The 16,675-nt window shown below is 51.1% G+C and overlaps 2 protein-coding genes across 6 annotated transcripts; both read left to right on the top strand.

Annotated features, from left to right (window-relative positions):
• Nucleotides 1–7,711: 7,711 nt before the first annotated feature.
• Nucleotides 7,712–9,988, top strand: VKORC1 (vitamin K epoxide reductase complex subunit 1). Of its 2 annotated transcripts, XM_047712718.1 has the most exons (3): nt 7,723–7,968; nt 8,731–8,840; nt 9,345–9,988. In XM_047712718.1, exons 1-3 carry the CDS (start codon nt 7,796–7,798, stop codon nt 9,551–9,553), a joined length of 492 nt encoding a protein of 163 aa, XP_047568674.1. In that variant the 5' UTR covers nt 7,723–7,795; the 3' UTR covers nt 9,554–9,988. The 2 variants fall into 2 exon arrangements, with proteins under 2 accessions (XP_047568675.1, XP_047568674.1); XM_047712719.1 differs by lacking the exon at nt 8,731–8,840 and having other exon boundaries at nt 7,712–7,968.
• A 527-nt stretch (nt 9,989–10,515) lies between these two features.
• Nucleotides 10,516–16,606, top strand: PRSS53 (serine protease 53). Of its 4 annotated transcripts, none has more exons than XR_007124235.1 (11): nt 10,516–11,467; nt 12,384–12,404; nt 12,492–12,654; nt 12,992–13,538; nt 13,698–13,917; nt 14,699–14,849; nt 14,935–15,179; nt 15,261–15,406; nt 15,620–15,836; nt 16,122–16,214; nt 16,251–16,606. XR_007124235.1 is itself a non-coding variant. In XM_047712715.1 (11 exons), exons 1-11 carry the CDS (start codon nt 11,410–11,412, stop codon nt 16,139–16,141), a joined length of 1,662 nt encoding a protein of 553 aa, XP_047568671.1. In that variant the 5' UTR covers nt 10,516–11,409; the 3' UTR covers nt 16,142–16,603. The 4 variants fall into 4 exon arrangements, 3 of the variants coding, with proteins under 3 accessions (XP_047568671.1, XP_047568670.1, XP_047568672.1); XM_047712715.1 differs by having other exon boundaries at nt 12,992–13,257; nt 13,384–13,538; nt 16,122–16,603; XM_047712714.1 differs by having other exon boundaries at nt 16,122–16,605.
• The last annotated feature ends 69 nt before the right edge of the window (nt 16,607–16,675 follow it).

Here is a 16,675-nt window from a genome sequence, read left to right as displayed (position 1 = left end):
ACCACATCTTCCTTATCCATTCGTCTGTTGAAGGACATCTTGGCTCTTTCCACAGTTTGGTGACTGTGGTCATTGCTGCTATGAACATTGGGGTACAGATGGCCCTTCTTTTCACTACATCTGTATCTTTGGGGCAAATACCCAATAGTGCAATTGCAGGGTCATAGAGTAGCTCTATTTTTTTTTTATTTTTTATTTATTTATTTATTTATTGACAGAGAGAGATCACAAGTAGACGGAGAGGCAGGCAGAGAGAGAGAGAGGGGGAAGCAGGCTTCCTGCTGAGCAGAGAGCCCGATGCGGGCCTCGATCCCAGGACCCTGGGATCATGACCTGAGCCGAAGGCAGCGGCGTAACCCGCTGAGCCACCCAGGCGCCCATCTATTTTTTTTTTTAAAGATTTATTTATTGGGGCACCTGGGTGGCTCAGTGGGTTGGGGCCTCTGCCTTCAGCTCGGGTCATGATCCCGGGATCCTTGGATCGAGCCCCGCATCGGGCTCTCTGCTTGGCAGGGAGCCTGATTCCCTTCCTCTCTCTCTGCCTGCTTCTTTGCCAACTTTGATCTCTGTCTATCAAATAAATAAAATCTTTTTTAAAAAGATTTTATGTATTTGACAGAGAGAGAGTGAGAGAAGGAACACAAGCAAGGGGAGCAGGAGAGGGAGAAGCAGCCTTCCTGCAGAGCAGGGAGCCTGATGTGAGACTTGATCCCAGAACCCTGAGATCATGACCTGAGCCGAAGGCAGACACTTAATGATTGAGCCAGTCAGTAACCCTATTACCTCTATTTTTTATTTCTTTTTTTTAATAAAGATCTTATTTATTTATTTGACAGAGAAAGAGAGATCACAAGTAGGCAGAGAGGCAGGCAGAGAGAGGGGGCGGAAAGCAGGCCAAGCAGAGAACCCAATGCAGGGCTCAGTTCCAGGACCCTGAGATTATGACCTGAGCTGAAGTCAGAGGCTTAACCCACTGAGCCACGCAGGCGCCCCTCTATTTTTAATTTCTTAAGGAATGTCCACACTGTTTTCCAAAGTGGCTGCACCAACTTGCATTCCCACCAACAGTGTAAGATCCACATCCTCTCTAACACACGTTGTTTGCTGTCTTGTTCATTTTGGCCATTCTAACTGGTGTAAGGTGGTATCTCAGTGTGGTTTTGATTTGAATCTCCCTGGTGGCTAATGATGATGAACATTTTTTCATGTCTGTTAGCCATCTGTATGTCTTCTTTGGAGAAGTGTCTGTTCATGTCTTCTGCCCATTTTTTGATGTGATTTTCTGTTTTTTTTGTTTTGTTTTGTTTTGTTTTAAAGATTTTATTTATTTATTTGACAGAGAGAAATCACAAGTAGGCAGAGAGGCAGACAGAGAGAGAGAGGAGGAAGCAGGCTCCCTGCTGAGCAGAAAGCCCGATGCGGGGCTCGAACCCAGGACCTGGGATCATGACCTGAGCTGAAGGCAGCGGCTTAACCCACTGAGCCACCCAGGCGCCCCCTGATTTTCTGTTTTTTGAGTGTTGAGTTTGAGGAGTTCTTTATTAGATCTTGGATTATCAGCCTTGTGTCTGTTGTGTCATTTGCGAATATCTTCTCCCATTCCGTGGGTTGCCTCTTTGTTTTGTTGACTGTTTCCCTTACTGTGCAGAAGCTTTTTATCTTTTTTTAAAATTTTTTATTTTTTTTAAGATTTTATTTATTTGACAGACAGAGATCACAAGTAGGCAGAGAGAGAGGGAAGCAGGCTCCCTGCTGAGCAGAGAGCCCGATGTGGGCTCGATCCCAGGACCCTGGGACCATGACCTGAGCTAAAATCGGAGGCTTTAACCCACTGAGTCACCCAGGTGCCCCAGAAGCTTTTTATCTTGATGAAGTCCCAAAAGTTCATTTTCGCTTTTGTTTCCTTTGCCTTTGGAGACATATCTCGAAAGAAGTTGCTGTGGCTAATGTCGAAGAGGTTACTGCCTATGTTCTCCTGAAGGATTTTGATAGATTCCTGCCTCACATTGAGATCTTTTATCCATCTCGAGTTTATCTTTGTGTATGGTGTAAGAGAATGGTCAAGTTTCATTCTTCTATACATAGCTGTCCAATTTTCCCAGCACCGTTTATTGAAAGACTGTCTTTTTTCCACTGGATATTTTTTCCTGCATTGTCGAAAATTATTTGACCATAGAGCTGAGGGTCCATATCTGGGCTCTCTACTCTGCTCTACTGGTCTAAGTGTCTGTTTTTTTGTCAGTACCGTGCTGTCTTGGTGATCACAGCTTTGTAGTAAAGCTTGGAATCGGGCAACGTGATGCCCCCGGTTTTGTTTTTCTTTTTGAACATTTCCTTAGCAATTCAGGGTATCTTCTGGTTCCATACAAATTTTAGAATTGTTTGTTCCAGCTCTTTGAAAAATGCTGGTGGAATTTTGATCAGGATGGCATTGAAAGTATAGATTGCTCCAGGCAGTATAGACATTTTAACAATGTTTATTCCTCCAATCCATGAGCATGGAGTGCTTTTCCATCTTTTTGTGTCTTCTTCAATTTTTTTCATGAGTGTTCTGTAGTTCCTTGAGTACAGATCCTTTATCTCTTTGGTTAGGTTTATTCCAAGGTATCTTGTGGTTCTTGGTGCTATAGTAAATGGAATCTATTCTCTAATTTCCCTTTCTATATTTTCTTGTCAGTGCATAAGAAAGCAACTGATTTCTGTACATTGATTTTGTATCCTGCCACATTACTGAATTGCTGTATGAGTTCTGATAGTTTGGGGGTGGAGTCTTTTGGGTTTTCCTTGTAAAGTGTCATGTCATCTGCGAAGAGAAAGAGTTTGACTTCTTCTTTGCCAATTTGAATATCTTTTATTTCTTTTTGTTGTCTGATTGCTGTTGCTAGGACTTCTAGTACTACTTTGAACAACAGTGGTGAGAGTGGACATCCTTGTTGTGTTCCTGATCTCAAAGGAAATGCTTGTCAGTTTTTCCCCCGTTGAGAATGATATTTGCTGTGGGCTTTTCATATGTAGATTTTATGCAGTTGAGGAATGTTCCCTCTGTCTCTGTACTTTGAAGCTTTTTAATCAGGAACAAATGCTGTATCTTGTCAAATGCTTGTTCTGCAGTAATTGAGAGGATGATGTGGTTCTTCTCTCTTCTCTTATTGATTTGTTCTATCACATTGATTGATTTGCGAATGTTGAACACCCTTGCATCCCAGGGATAAATCCCACCTGGTACATGGTGTACTGTTGGATCCTATTAGCTAGGATCTTGTTGAGAATCTTGGCATCCATATTCATCAGGGATATTGGTCTGAAATTCTCCTTTTTGCTGGGGTCTTTGCCTGGCTTGGGGATCAGGGTAATGCTGGCTTCATAGATAGAGTCTGGAAGTTTTCCTTCTGTTTCTTTCTCTTTTTTTTCTTTCTTTCTTTCTTTTTTTTTTTTTAAACAGCTCCAGGAGAATAGGTATTATTTCTTCTTTGAATGTTTGGTAGAATTCCCCAGGGAATCTGTCAGGTCCTGGGCTCTTGTTTTTTGGGAGGTTTTTGATCACTGCTTCAATCTCATTACTAGATATTGGTCTATTCAGGTTGTCAATTTCTTCCTGATTCAATTGGAAGTTTATAGGTTTCCAGGAATGCATATATTTCTTCTAGGTTGCTTAACTAGTTGGCATATAACTGTTGATAATAATTTCTGATGATTGTTTCTATTTCCTTGGTGTTAGTTGTGATCTCTCCCTTTACATTCATAATTTTATTAATTTGTGTCCTCTCTCTTTTCGTTTGAATTGGTTTGGCCAGTGGTTTATCGATCTTATTGATTCTGTAAAAGAACCAGCTTCTAGTTTCATTGATGTTTTCTACTATATCTCTAGTTTCTAACTCATTGATCTCTGCTCTAATCTTGATTATTTCCCTTCTTGTACATGGGGTTGGCTTAATTTGTTGTTTTTTTTTTTTCCCATTTGAAAGAATCACTTTGATTGTGATGTGGAGAATCAGTCTGTGGATGAGGGGCAAGGATACCTGGGAGACCAGTGAGGAGACTATTGCATTTATCTGGGTAGGAGGTGAAGGTAGCTTGGACCAGGGTAGTGGTCTGCATAGATTACAGGGATTGAGAGAGTAATGCTGGAGCAGTGGCTTGGGTGGATGGGAAAGCCCGAGGAGGAACAGGTTTGGAGAAGTTTAAGGAGCTCATTTTGGGAGGCATTGCATTGCATCTGAATGGCCTGGGAAGCATCCAGGTGGCGACATCCAAGAGGTGATCCTACAATGGGGTTTGGAACCAGGAGAAAGATCTAGGCTCAGGGCAGAGGTTGGAAGCTGTGACCTGGAGAGAGTAAGAAAAGACAGAGGAGAAAACAATACCTTCCCATGTGGTAGTTTGTATTTCCAAAAATGGTCCACCCCACATGAACGTCTTAGAATATGACTTTGACACTTCTCAAATCAAGAGACGGAGTCCTATGTTCCTCCCCTTGGAACAGAGGAGCTTGTGTTACAGTGGAAGAGATACATGTGACTTTAAAAAAAAAAGTTTTATTTTTAAGTGATCTCTATGCTCGACGTAGGGCTCAAACTTACAACCCCAAGATCAAGAGTCACATGCTCCACCAACTGAGCTGGGACACTACCATGTGACTTTTAAAGCTAAATCATAAGAGATGATACAGCTTCCCCCTCATTCCCTGAAGCACTTGTCCTAGAATCCAGAGCTGCCTTGCTAAGCCGCAGTCTGACTGTCCTGTATTCATCATCTATGGCTGTGTAGCAGATTACTCCCAGAGCATCGCAGTGCTCAAAACAATAAACCTTTGGTATCTCACAGTTTCTTTGGGTCAGGGATCCGGAAGCAGCTAAGCTAGGTGGTTCTGGCTCAGGATTTCTCACGAAGTTCCAGTCAAGATGTTGACTAAAACTACAGGCATCTAAAGGCTTGACTGGTGCTGGAGAATCCAGTTCCATGGTGGCTCTCCCACATGCCTAACAAGGTCATGCTGGTTGTTGGCAAAAAGCCTCAGTTCCTTACTAAGTGGTCCATTCCCTAGGGCTGCCTGAGTGTCCTCATAACATCGTTACTGGCTTCACACAGAGCCAGTGATCTAAGAAGGAGCAAGATGGAAGCCACAATATCTTTATGACTTACCCATGAACATGACACACGATAATTTCTGGATTAGCCTATGGGCCCAGGTTGGCCCCCATCTAGTGTGGAAAGAGACTACACAATGAATGATATGAATACTAGAAAATGGAAATCATTTAGGACAATTTTGAAAGCTGACTATTGTAGCCTGGAGACTGCCATACTGTGAGGAAGCCCAGACTAGTCCCTACAGAGAGACTATATGGATCCTGAGATTACAAGAGAAGGAGAAAGAATCACTAGGTTAGCCCTCAGTGACTTCAATCTCCCATTGTTCCAGCGTTAGCCATCATTGGACTGCAACAATGGGACCCGGGCTTCTGAGCCAAAATTCTCTTCCCAAATTCCCAACCTATAAAATCTGTAAGAGAAAATAAAATGACCGTTTTTGTTTCATGCCATTCTTTGTTGAGATGATTTGTTGAACAGCAGTATGTCCTCAACAATTCCCACCTTCTGGTATTCACACCACTCTGTAGTATCTTCCAGCACTGCCTAGGGCTGATGTGACCCCATAGGATACTGGAGACAAGACATAGGACTAAGGCTGCTATAACAAATTACCACAAATTTAGTGGCTTAAAGCAACATAAATCTATTCTCTTATAGTTCTGCAGTTCAGAAGCCCAACAAGGCTCTCACTGGGCTAAAATCAAGATATCAATAGATCCTTTCCAGACACTTTTGGGCAGAATCCATTTCCTTGCCTTTTCCTTCTTCTAGAGGCCACCCAACATTCCTCAGTTCATGACCTCCTTCTTCCATCTTCAAAGCCAGCAACACTGCATCCTCTCTGTACCTTCCTTACATAGTCACACCTCCCTCTGACTCTCTTCTGCTCCTGCTTCTCATTTTCCCCCTGCCCCTTTTCACTTTTAAGTGATTATATTGGTTACACAGGATAATCTGTTTTAAAGCCAGCAGATTCGTAAGCTTAATTCCATCTGCAGTCCTAATTCCTGTTTGCCATGGAAACTCACATATGCATAGGTCGCTAGGATTAAACATTGGCATCTTTGGGAGCCATTATTCTGGGGACCATGCTGCCTGAAAGAATGGGTTTGAGAAGGAGCAGGCACAGAGAGAGGAGCCAGAAGGAGAGTGAAATATCACAGAATCCAGAGAAAAAGAGTTCCTGGACAGGAGTGACTACCACTGTTGGAGGTCAAGCATGATAAGAACTCAAAGATATCCATTGGAGGGGTACCTAGCTGGCGCAGTAGGAGAAGCATGTGACTCTTAACGTCAGGGTCCTGAGTTTGAGACCTACATTGGGTATAGAGATTTCTCTCTCTTTCTTTCTCTTTCTCTTTCTCTCTCTCTTTCCAACCCCCACCCCACACATATATACATACCCATTGGATTTAGCATTGTGATGACATCAGCCATTAGTTGTAAGGGGAGTATTTGGGGGCAGGAGCTAGTTTATGCTGTGCTGGGCAGTAAGGAAGAAGTGAGAAAGTACACGCTGGAATTGTAAAATCTTCCCAAAAACTCTATTGTGAAGGGAAATTTGTTACTATTTCTAAAATGGGGAAAGAGAAGCGACTTTCAATGCAGATGAGAAGGCAGGAGAGGTGTAGGAGAGACGGGTCATCAACAAACGTGATGTCTGGGAGGGAAACAGCGCAGCTAGCCCACGGAAGGCTTGGAAAAGAGGGACTGTGGGGTTGATCCAGACTCAGGTTTTTGCCAGGCTGGCACCACGACGGAACAGAGGTTAGGATAATGTCAAGCGTGCGGCGTGATAATGGAGCTAGGAATTTTTTAAAAATTTTAATTAATTTATTTATTTTTTAAAAGATTTTATATATTTATTTGACAGAGAGAAAGACACAGTGAGAGAGGGAACACAAGTAGGAGGAGTGGGAGCCTGAACAGGGAGCCCTATGTGGGGCTCGATCCCAGGACTCTGGAATCATGACCCGAGTTGAAGGCAGTGGCTTAACCCACTGAGCCACCCAGGCTCCCCTAATTTATTTTTTAAATTTCTTTTCAGTGTTCCAGAATTCACTGTTAATGCACACATCCAGTGTGGAGCTGGGAATTTAAGGGCAAGAGGGAGAGGCGGGGAGAGAGAGAGAGAGACTGGCCTGCAGGCGGCGCTGAAGATGAGATAGAAGGGGAAAACTGAGCAAGATAGGACGATTGGAGATTATAGGGTCCTAATAGTATCTGAAATAATAATTTCAGTGAAAATGCTGGTTTTTTATCGGATCGCAGTATTCTCTGAGTTCCCTGGTCCGCCGGTCCCTAATCCCTGGATGTTCCAAAGTTTAGAACAGAGCTCGGCATAGCGTAAACTCTACACGGTTAGCCACATTAATATAATTTTTAAAACTCGGAGACTCCATTTCCCTTAAGGCATTGCGGCCACTCCGACTACAACTCCCATGATGCCTGGCAGGCCGTGCGCTCCCGTAATTACCCCTGTCCCTAATCTGGTTTTCCAAACCTAGCGTTCCTCCCTGTTTTCCTCCCTTACCACCGCACGCCCATCAAAGTCGTAGGAACAACCAATTGGATCAGGGAGTGCGAGGCCAGTAAGGCCAATCGCCCAGAGGGGCGGGAGAAGGCGTGGCCACATCCTGTCCTCCCCCAGCTCCGTGGCTGGTTCCCTACCGGCTAGTGCCTCCGGGCGGGATCTGAAGACATGGGCGCTACCTGGGGGAACCCCGGATGGGTGCGGCTGGCGCTGTGCCTCGCGGGTTTAGTGCTCTCTCTCTACGCGCTGCACGTGAAGGCGGCGCGCGCCCGGGACCGGGATTATCGCGCGCTCTGCGACGTGGGCACTGCCATCAGCTGTTCGCGCGTTTTCTCCTCCAGGTGAGTATGGGAGTGGAAGGCTTGCGGGGCTGGTCTGCTCGTCTTGGGGGACAGGTTGCCGGCGGCTTCTGGAGTTTGGGATCGGACGCTTGGGGGCGGGGCTGCTCGAGGGGGCGTTGCCTGGGGAGACTGTGTTCCAAGAAAGGCGTGTGGGGCCTCGGGCTGGGGCCGGGTGGTGCAGGTAGTACTGGGCACTGTGGTTGTTTTGGGGAGTAGCACGTAGATCCGAATGCCAAGGAATAACGGTAACCGGGTAGAAGGGGGAATGGCTTAGCGTATGGGGACCGATGATGGGCTTGAGGTCTTGAGGATGGCCGTGACTAGGATAAGGTGGCCAGCTCTGACTATGCTTGAGGGCCTGGGGTTGACAGAATACATAAGAGGGGAGTGGGCGGGAAGGGAGCTGGAGATTTAGAGGTCCAGGGCAGAGAGATTCTGCACCTGATTCCCAGGAAAGCAAGGTCAACCGTTCTACTTACCTTGCCATCTTAAGAATTACTGAAGGCCTAGGGATGAAAAGAGGGGCATATGGTGGAGCCATGGCCAGCCCTGGCCTGGGGATAGGGGAACACCGGGGCAGGGACATGGAATCCTGACGTAGCCAAAGGGAGGGTAGCCAGGAGTTCATCGACCCTTGGACTCAGGAGGGTGTGGGGGAGGGAAGGGGAAGTACAACCTAGGTGGCTTTTTGGAAATCACCCCTCCAGGACAGGGCCAAGGCACTGGATTGCTACTCCTAACCGGGGTCCTGCCCTCCACCAGGTGGGGCCGGGGCTTCGGGCTGGTGGAACATGTGCTCGGCCAGGACAGCATTCTCAATCAATCCAATAGCATATTCGGTTGCATCTTCTACACTTTACAGCTGTTGTTAGGTGAGTGACCCCGCCCCTTCCCTTAAGGCTCCACCTCTTCCTGATAGGCCCCTTCCCCCCTTGGCCCGCCCAGCCCCATCCCTCGGAATCTCGGTGACCCAGACAGCCTAGAGCCCGCTGCACATCCGTGAGCCCCCTGGAGGGGGCAGGAACTACCAAGTCTATCACTTGGTTAAGGTCCTGTCAGAGCCAGAAGGGCCCTTAAAGACCTCCTAGGACTCACTCCACTTTGTGGGAAAGACTCAGGAGTTACTCTCTGGGGGGACTCCAAGGACAGCATCTCTTTCATCACATGCAGAGCTCAGCAGGGAAATTCACTCTTTGGGTTCTAGGGCTCAATGAACAAATAGGAGAACCAAGGCCTTGGTGAGGCCCATCAGAGTCTCTCATTTTAGAGACTCTTCTCAAGCAGATCCTGAGGTCTGGGTGGTACCCTGAAGTCAAGGCAGTGTTCTAGAGATGGCCAGTCCCTGAAGCCCTGCCTGAGCCTTGTCTGCCTTGCAGGTTGCCTCCGGGCCCGCTGGGCATCTATCCTGCTGATGCTGAGTTCCCTGGTGTCTCTTGTCGGTTCTGTCTACCTGGCCTGGATCCTGTTCTTCGTACTCCATGATTTCTGCATCGTTTGCATCACTACCTATGCCATCAATGTAGGCCTGGTGGTGCTCAGCTTCCGGAAGGTCCGGGAACCGCAGGGCAAGATCAAGGGGCACTGAGCCCTCACCCAAGCCAGGCTGACCTCACGCTCTGCCTTGGCATGGGAGCCTTGCCCAGGGGCCCATGTCTGGGTCCTTAGAAGAGTCTGCAGCCTGACCCCACCATACTCCCACACAGGACAATGGACCAAATGTGCCACATTCTTTCCTCCACGTCAGTGCCTCTGGCTCTGTCCCCAAGGGCTGGGTTTCAAAGCTCCTGCCATTGCCCAAGAAGGGAAGGTTCTGAGCAATAAAATTTCTTAAATAAACTGGCTAAGTCTGAGCCATCTGTCTGTGAGGGACCCTAGTGTTGGGCTTCCCCCAGTCTCGTCTCCTCTGGATTGGAAGCAAATGAGTCAGAGGGAGAGTGTAGGGCCTACCTGGAAAGGATGGTTGGTCCCTTCTCCAGTGTGTGGAGTTGGTAAGACTTGGGGTGCCATCAGCCCCACCCCCCAAAAAGAGGCTGGCAGCTTGTCCTTGCTGCCCAACGGGAGCCAGGGTTTCTCTTCTTGGGGGCCAAGCACACACTTGAAAGGGCAAACTACCCTTCTACTTCTGTGCGTGCTAACTGGGAAGTTCTTCCTATGGTCCAACCTTCACCCCTCCAGCTGCCTTATCTACCACCGCAAGCCAGTCTTGGCCACCCTGAGGACCAGGAACACATTTTGAGTATTTCTGTCTTAGTTTTCCTAATATGTACTAAGCACCTATCCACATGCTAAGCACTGCATAAGAACATGACATACGGGGGCGCCTGGGTGGCTCAGTGGGTTAAGGCTTCTGCCTTCAGCTCGGGTCATGGTCTCACGATCCTGGGATTGAGCCCCGAGTCGGGCTTTCTGCTCAGCAGGGAGCCTGCTTCCTCCTCTCTCTGCCTTTCTCTCTGTCTACTTGTGATCTCTGTCTATGAATAAATAAAAATCTTAAAAAAAAAAAAAGAACATGACATATGTTAACTCCTCTAACCCTTACATATCCAATTGTATGAGGTAGATGTTCTTATCCCCATCTTGAAGAGGAAACTGTGATACAGAGAGCGTAAGTAATTTACCTAAGACCACACAGCTGGCGCCAGGGAGGGGGTTAAGGGGCGCTGGGGATTCAGATCCACTGGGGCTGTCTGGCTCACGTCTGCCCTTACCACAACTGCCTGTGTTGGGGGTCAGGGTTCCTGAGTAGTTTGGGCTGGCCTGAGTTAGAAGTGGGGAAGAGAAAAAGGGTGCACCCTGAGTGTTCCTCCTTCCCAACTGAATCTTCCACCACCTGCCAGAAGGGTGGGCGCCGCTGTAACCTTGGTCCCTGGGAAGGTGGCAGAGAGGTTCTGGGATTTGTCAAACTCGCTGCAGCGAGTGGCAGAGAGTCCCGGGCCCACACACACGGCCTCTGAAGCAAGGTGGGAGAAGGTATGTGAGACCCATCTGCTCGTGCGCCTGGGGGAGAGCTAGGGAAGCTGAAACAAATTGTGACCTGGGAGGCTCTGCCCACAGTGCCCCTCCCAGTTCCCAGTTCCCAGAGGACAGCTTCCATGCTGGGAGCAAGTCTTCTCTGTGTCAGACTCTGGCCCAAGCATTTTCACATTCAGCAATTCTAAGTCCACAGACAGGCTACTTGTCCAAGGTCACTTAGGCAGTAACTGGGGGAATGAGGATTTGAACCCATGCAGTCTGGCCATGGTGGAGCCCCACGGAGGGGTGCTGAAGAGCCCAGGGTAACATAGTCACAGCCACCTAGGAGCTGCAGGCTCCCTTCCAGCTGGAGGAAAAGCAATGACACCTGACTCTTAGCCAGCCGGGGGGCGGAGCAGAGGTGGAGCTAGGGAGACCCAGGCGGCCTCTGAAAACCTGAGCAGAGGCGGCAGAGTGGCCGGGAGCAGCATGCAGCAGGGCTGGGGGCCAGCACTGCTCATCCTGGCAGCAGTGGTCCTCGTAGAGGGTAAGCCACTGCGGGTGAGCGGGGAGGGGAGTGGTGTGGTGGGCCGCCCGCTGTCCCAGCAGGCTTGCAGCTCAGGGTGTGTGAGGGTGCGAGCCCGTGGGGCGACAGTCGGCTGGTGCTGGTGTAACCGTGTCTGCCTGTGGAGCAGGCCACCTATGTCAGAACAGGTGGGATTTTCTTGGGCCAGATGACAGTCCATGTCTGCTGTCGCTGTGCCTGTGTGTGTACCCTGCACCCCTCTCTGCCTCTCTACTTCTCTAATTCCAGAATGACCTTCGGCAGGTTCTGGGAGCCCTTTGGCTCTGTGTCCTCATCTCTCTGTCCCATCTCTCCTGGCCTCTCCTGGCCCAGATGCCGATGTGCCTGTGATGGGAAAGAGGCAGGGCAGGGGATCCTTTGGTAGAGTTTCTGGCAGATTCTGGAAAGGTGGGGGACTCTGAGTCGTCAGAACAGGGGTGGGGTGAGTCTCCATCTCCTGGCGCCCTCCCCAACTTGGACATGATGTCTGCCTCTAATCCTTCCTCTTAGGCATCACGGCTGAGGGCACAATTAAGCTAATGCTCTCCACATACGCAGGCCGCCTCCCTGACTCAGTGGCGGGGGCTGGAGTTGGGGGTTCTGAAGCCTGGAGGAGGGCTGGGCCAGTCCCAGGCTGAACCCTGGCTCTCCTTCACAGGCCTAGGAGTGCTGAGCACAGCTGAAGGAGGAGAATTAATTACTGAGTATACGCGCTGAATAGGTTCCAATAAAAGCTGTTTCTTGACCTCATATATTTTCATTCTGGGAGAGGCTGGTAAGGTAGCCACACAATCATAGGCAAGGATCCAGGGCCAGTCCCCCAAAACGTCTGCCTTCCACCAAGGCTGGGCCAGGCAGGTAAGGTTCCCTCAAGTCTCACCCGTGTCTCTTTTCCCAGGTCTTCAAGCAGCTCAGCCCGGTAAGCTCTGGGGACATGGGCTCAGGCCTGTGGGGAGGGCAGGACGGGGACTTCTGTCAGTCTGACCTATCCCCCACCCCTTTACAGTTTGTGGGCAGCGTGGCCCTGGCCCCCCTGAGCCTCAGGAAGGCATCACAGTACCTGGCGAGTGGCCATGGCAAGCGAGTGTGAGGCGGCGGGGGGTCCACCTCTGCAGCGGGTCCCTGGTGGCAGATACCTGGGTCCTCACTGCTGCTCACTGCTTTGAAAAGTGAGTCCTGGCTGGGGTCAAGCAGAGTTTCTGGCTTTTGGGGGGCGTGGATGCTATGTCCCCAAACTCCATAAAACTGACCCACGCTGTGCCCCTAGAGTAACACGGTACCATGTCCTGAGAACAGGCCACGTGCTAGGCACACATTATCAGGTTAATCTGAACCTTTCATGGTGGAAGCCTTATAAGCGAGCAAATGGAGGTTGGGGAAGGGAAGAACCTGGCTTAAGGCTTCGGGCTGACTTCTGTCCATCCTTCACCTACCCGTGGTGTCTCTCATGGTGTCACTGTCCCCTCTTGTGTTCAATGCCCCAGCTTTATATCCCTCCCCTTCTAGGGCAGCAATGACAGAACTGAACTCCTGGTCAGTTGTCCTGGGTTCTCTGCAACGTGAGGGGCTGAGCCCAGGGGCCGAGGCGGTGGGGGTAACAGCTCTGCAGCTGCCAAGGGCCTACAACCACTACAGCCAGGGCTCAGACCTGGCCCTGCTGAGGCTCGCCCAGCCCACGGCCCGCACACCCCTCTGCCTGCCCCGGCCCACCCATCGCTTTCCTTTCGGGACCTCCTGCTGGGCCACAGGCTGGGATCAGGACACCAACGGTGGTAAGTGCTGGCGCAGCCTAAAGCCCAGAGAGGCACTACGCTTGCCCAGGGTCACACAGCCTCAGCTGCCAGCTGTCCCTCTGCTCCATCTCCCTTGCTCCCCACCAAGCCCCTTTCTTCTGCCAGCTCCCAGGACTCTGCGGAATCTGCGCCTGCGTCTAATCAGCCGCCCTACCTGTAACTGTCTCTACAACCGGCTGCACCAGCGGCTGCTGGCCAGCCCAGCTCGACCTGGGATGCTGTGTGGGGGTGCCCAGCCTGGGGTGCAGGGTCCCTGTCAGGTGTGATGGGGGAGATAAGGGAGGGGAAAGAAAGAGAAGGGGCCTAGCCCCGGGCTTGGTACTCAGTTCCTAGGGACAGGTGGACATGCCACTGTTAGAGGGGGTCTGCCTGTGGCTGGGGCTCAAGTGTCCACCCTTGACTCCCTTGCCTGGCTCCAGGGAGATTCTGGGGGCCCCGTGCTGTGCCGTGAGCCTGATGGACGCTGGGTTCAGGCTGGGATCATCAGCTTTGCATCAAGCTGTGCCCAAGAAGACACCCCCGTGCTGCTGACCAGCACGGCCGCTCACAGCTCCTGGCTGCGCGCTCGAGCTCAGGGGGCGGCCTTCCTGTCCCAGAACCCGGGGACCCCGGAGATCAGTGACGAGGACAGCTGTGTAGGTATGAGCGGGGGGCATTAGGAGTGGGACAGGTGGGGACAACCGGGCCTGGCTAAGGACCTCTGGGGAGCAGATAGATGCATCGCAAAGCCAATTTCAGCTCAGAACAGAGAACTGGGACAAGGCATTCACACACTGTCAGGGGCGAATTAGGCAGCTTTTAAGGGCCCTTTCAGCCCTTAAGAGAGGAACAGCCCTACTGAGGGCTGAGAGGCATACATACCTAAGAACTCTGTGCATTTGGAGCTTAGGTAAGAAGAGGGATCTGAGGTCTAACTGAAGGTTGTGGGAGTAAGCTCCAAGTTTCTAAGCAGGGACCTAGGGAGATGGGACAGGGCAGGGCTCCCACTCAAAATTCTAGCCATGGCCCTGGGATGCCAGGCTGACTAACATGCAAAAGAGTTCCTAGGGCGGAAGCTGTGTCTTGATGGTAAGAGAAGTACTAGTGAGCCAGGAATTCTGGGGCCAGTTCAAGCCCTGGGGGTGCAGACAGCTGGGGTGGGAGTATGATGAGCTGGGCCACTCCCATGAGGCTAGACCATCAGGGTTTAAAAGCTTGGGCCCTGGCTTTTGAGTCTCAAGTTGGCTACCTGCCTGTGGTTACTGAGTTAGAAAGTACTTAACCTCGCTGGGACTTGGTTACTTTGGTAACGAGGGTAACAAAATCCAGCTTAAAAGGATATTGTGAGGATCTGATAGTTTGTGGGAAGCACTTTGCACAGGGCCAGACATGCAGTGAGCACTTAGCAAGAAGGCAGGTGAGGTCATCCTGTCTGTTCCAGCCTGTGGATCCTTGAGGAGAGAAGGCCCCCAGGCAGGAGCCCCCTCCCCATGGCCCTGGGATGCCAGGCTGATGCACCAGGGGAAGCTGGCCTGTGGCGGAGCCCTGGTGTCAGAGGAGGTCGTGCTGACTGCTGCCCACTGCTTCATTGGGTGAGCCATGTCTCTATTGCCTTCGTGCCCCCTGCCCTTGCCGGCAGCCCTGACACCCGTGGCTGTCAATGCTGCCTCTGCTCAGGCGCCAGACCCCAGAAGAATGGAGCATCAGGCTGGGGTCCGGACTAGAGGAGCGGGGCCTGAAGCAACTCATCCTGCATGGGGCCTACACCCATCCAGAGGCGGGCTATGATGTAGCCCTCCTGTTGCTGGCCCAACCCGTGACACTAGGCCCCAACCTTCGGCCGCTCTGCCTGCCCTATTCTGACCACCATCTGCCTGATGGGGAACGCGGATGGGTCCTGGGGCTGCCCCGCCCAGAAACAGGTACGTAGGACAGGCCCACCAGCAGCTGTCCATCCAGCCTAGAGGCTGCTGGGCAGCTGGGTCTTGTCCCCTGCCCTACAGGCACCAGCTCCCCTCAGACAGTGCCTGTGACCCTCTTGGGACCCAGGGCCTGCAGTCGGCTGCGTACAACTCTTGGGAGCGACAGTGTCCCCATTCTGCCAGGCATGGTGTGTTCCAGTGTCGTGGGTGAGCCACCCCACTGTGAGGTAAGCCCCGGTCCCCCAAACCTTACCCCCTAGAGGGCTGACATCTTTATCCTCTAATTCATGAACGAACCTTAGCCAGGCTTGGCCTCCAGACTTGCCTGTCCCTCAAAATTTGGTCTTTCTGCTGACTAGTTCCCAAATGGCCAGAGCCTCAGCCCCCACAGTTGCCTAGGGAGAAGAGAAAGTCACCCACTGTCACCTGACCCCTGACAGGGCCTGTCTGGGGCACCACTGGTGCACAAGGTGAGGGGCACATGGTTCCTGGCTGGGCTACACAGCTTTGGAGATGCCTGCCAGGGCCCCGCAAGGCCTGCAGTGTTCGTGGCGCTTCCCGCCTATGAGAACTGGGTCAGCAGCTTGGACTGGCAGGTCTACTTTGCTGAGGAGCCAGAACCCGAGGCCGAGACTGGAAGCTGCTTGGCCAACACGAGTATGTGGCCCTAGGGCCTCTCTGCTGACACTTCTCTCTCTAGATGCATGCTCTCTCAACCCGCATGCTCTCTCAACCCGGGGAAAGATAGTTCTGGCCCACCTCAAGCTCCCTGGGTGGGGTCATGGGCAAAACACTGGTTCTTCATCACTCTGCCTTGGAGCAGGCCTCCCAACTTCTTCAAACCTCCGTTTTCTTATCTGTCATGGGGCTTAAATAGTACCTTCCAGGGAGGGAGGGAGAGTATTGAGGATGAGGTCAACCCTACCCTCCTTCCTCTGACAGGCAAACCAGCTGGCTGTTGATAGGTGGCTCTGCGATGCTGCTGCAGACACCGTCAGACAATTTCTGAGTCACCACCCATGTCCCTCTCCTGTAGTCCCTGCCTGCACATGATTCCAGGCACCGGGGCAGGCCCACCAGCCCAGTGGGCTCAGGGCTGGAGCCCTTCTGGACCGGCGGCTGCCCTCACTCCCAACCCCTGCAGGACGGGGAGATGTCGCCTGCGGGATGCTCCCCGACACACTCAGCTCTGCTGTCAGACACAGGCGTCCCCAGCCTTCCCTATTCTTCAGACCCAGATAGGATCACACCAGTCACTTACTTTGAAAATTCGAGGTTTTTTTTGGGGGGGTGGAGGGGAGCAATTTTCCTTTTTTTTTTTCTAAACTTAAATAAATTGTTACAAAATAGACTTTAGAAAATAAGTTACAAATTGTAGCAAAAGGCTCCCCTTCCACAGGCAACATTCCCACCTGTAGCTCTCTGATTCTGCCTCTCCCTGGCGTTGGAATCTGGCTGGTGACAGTGGCCCCAATTTGTGGCAGAGCCTGGCACCG

This window comes from Lutra lutra, chromosome 18, assembly GCF_902655055.1.
Source record: "Lutra lutra chromosome 18, mLutLut1.2, whole genome shotgun sequence".
NCBI lineage: Eukaryota > Metazoa > Chordata > Mammalia > Carnivora > Mustelidae > Lutra > Lutra lutra.
This window is presented reverse-complemented; position numbering and strand designations above follow the sequence as displayed.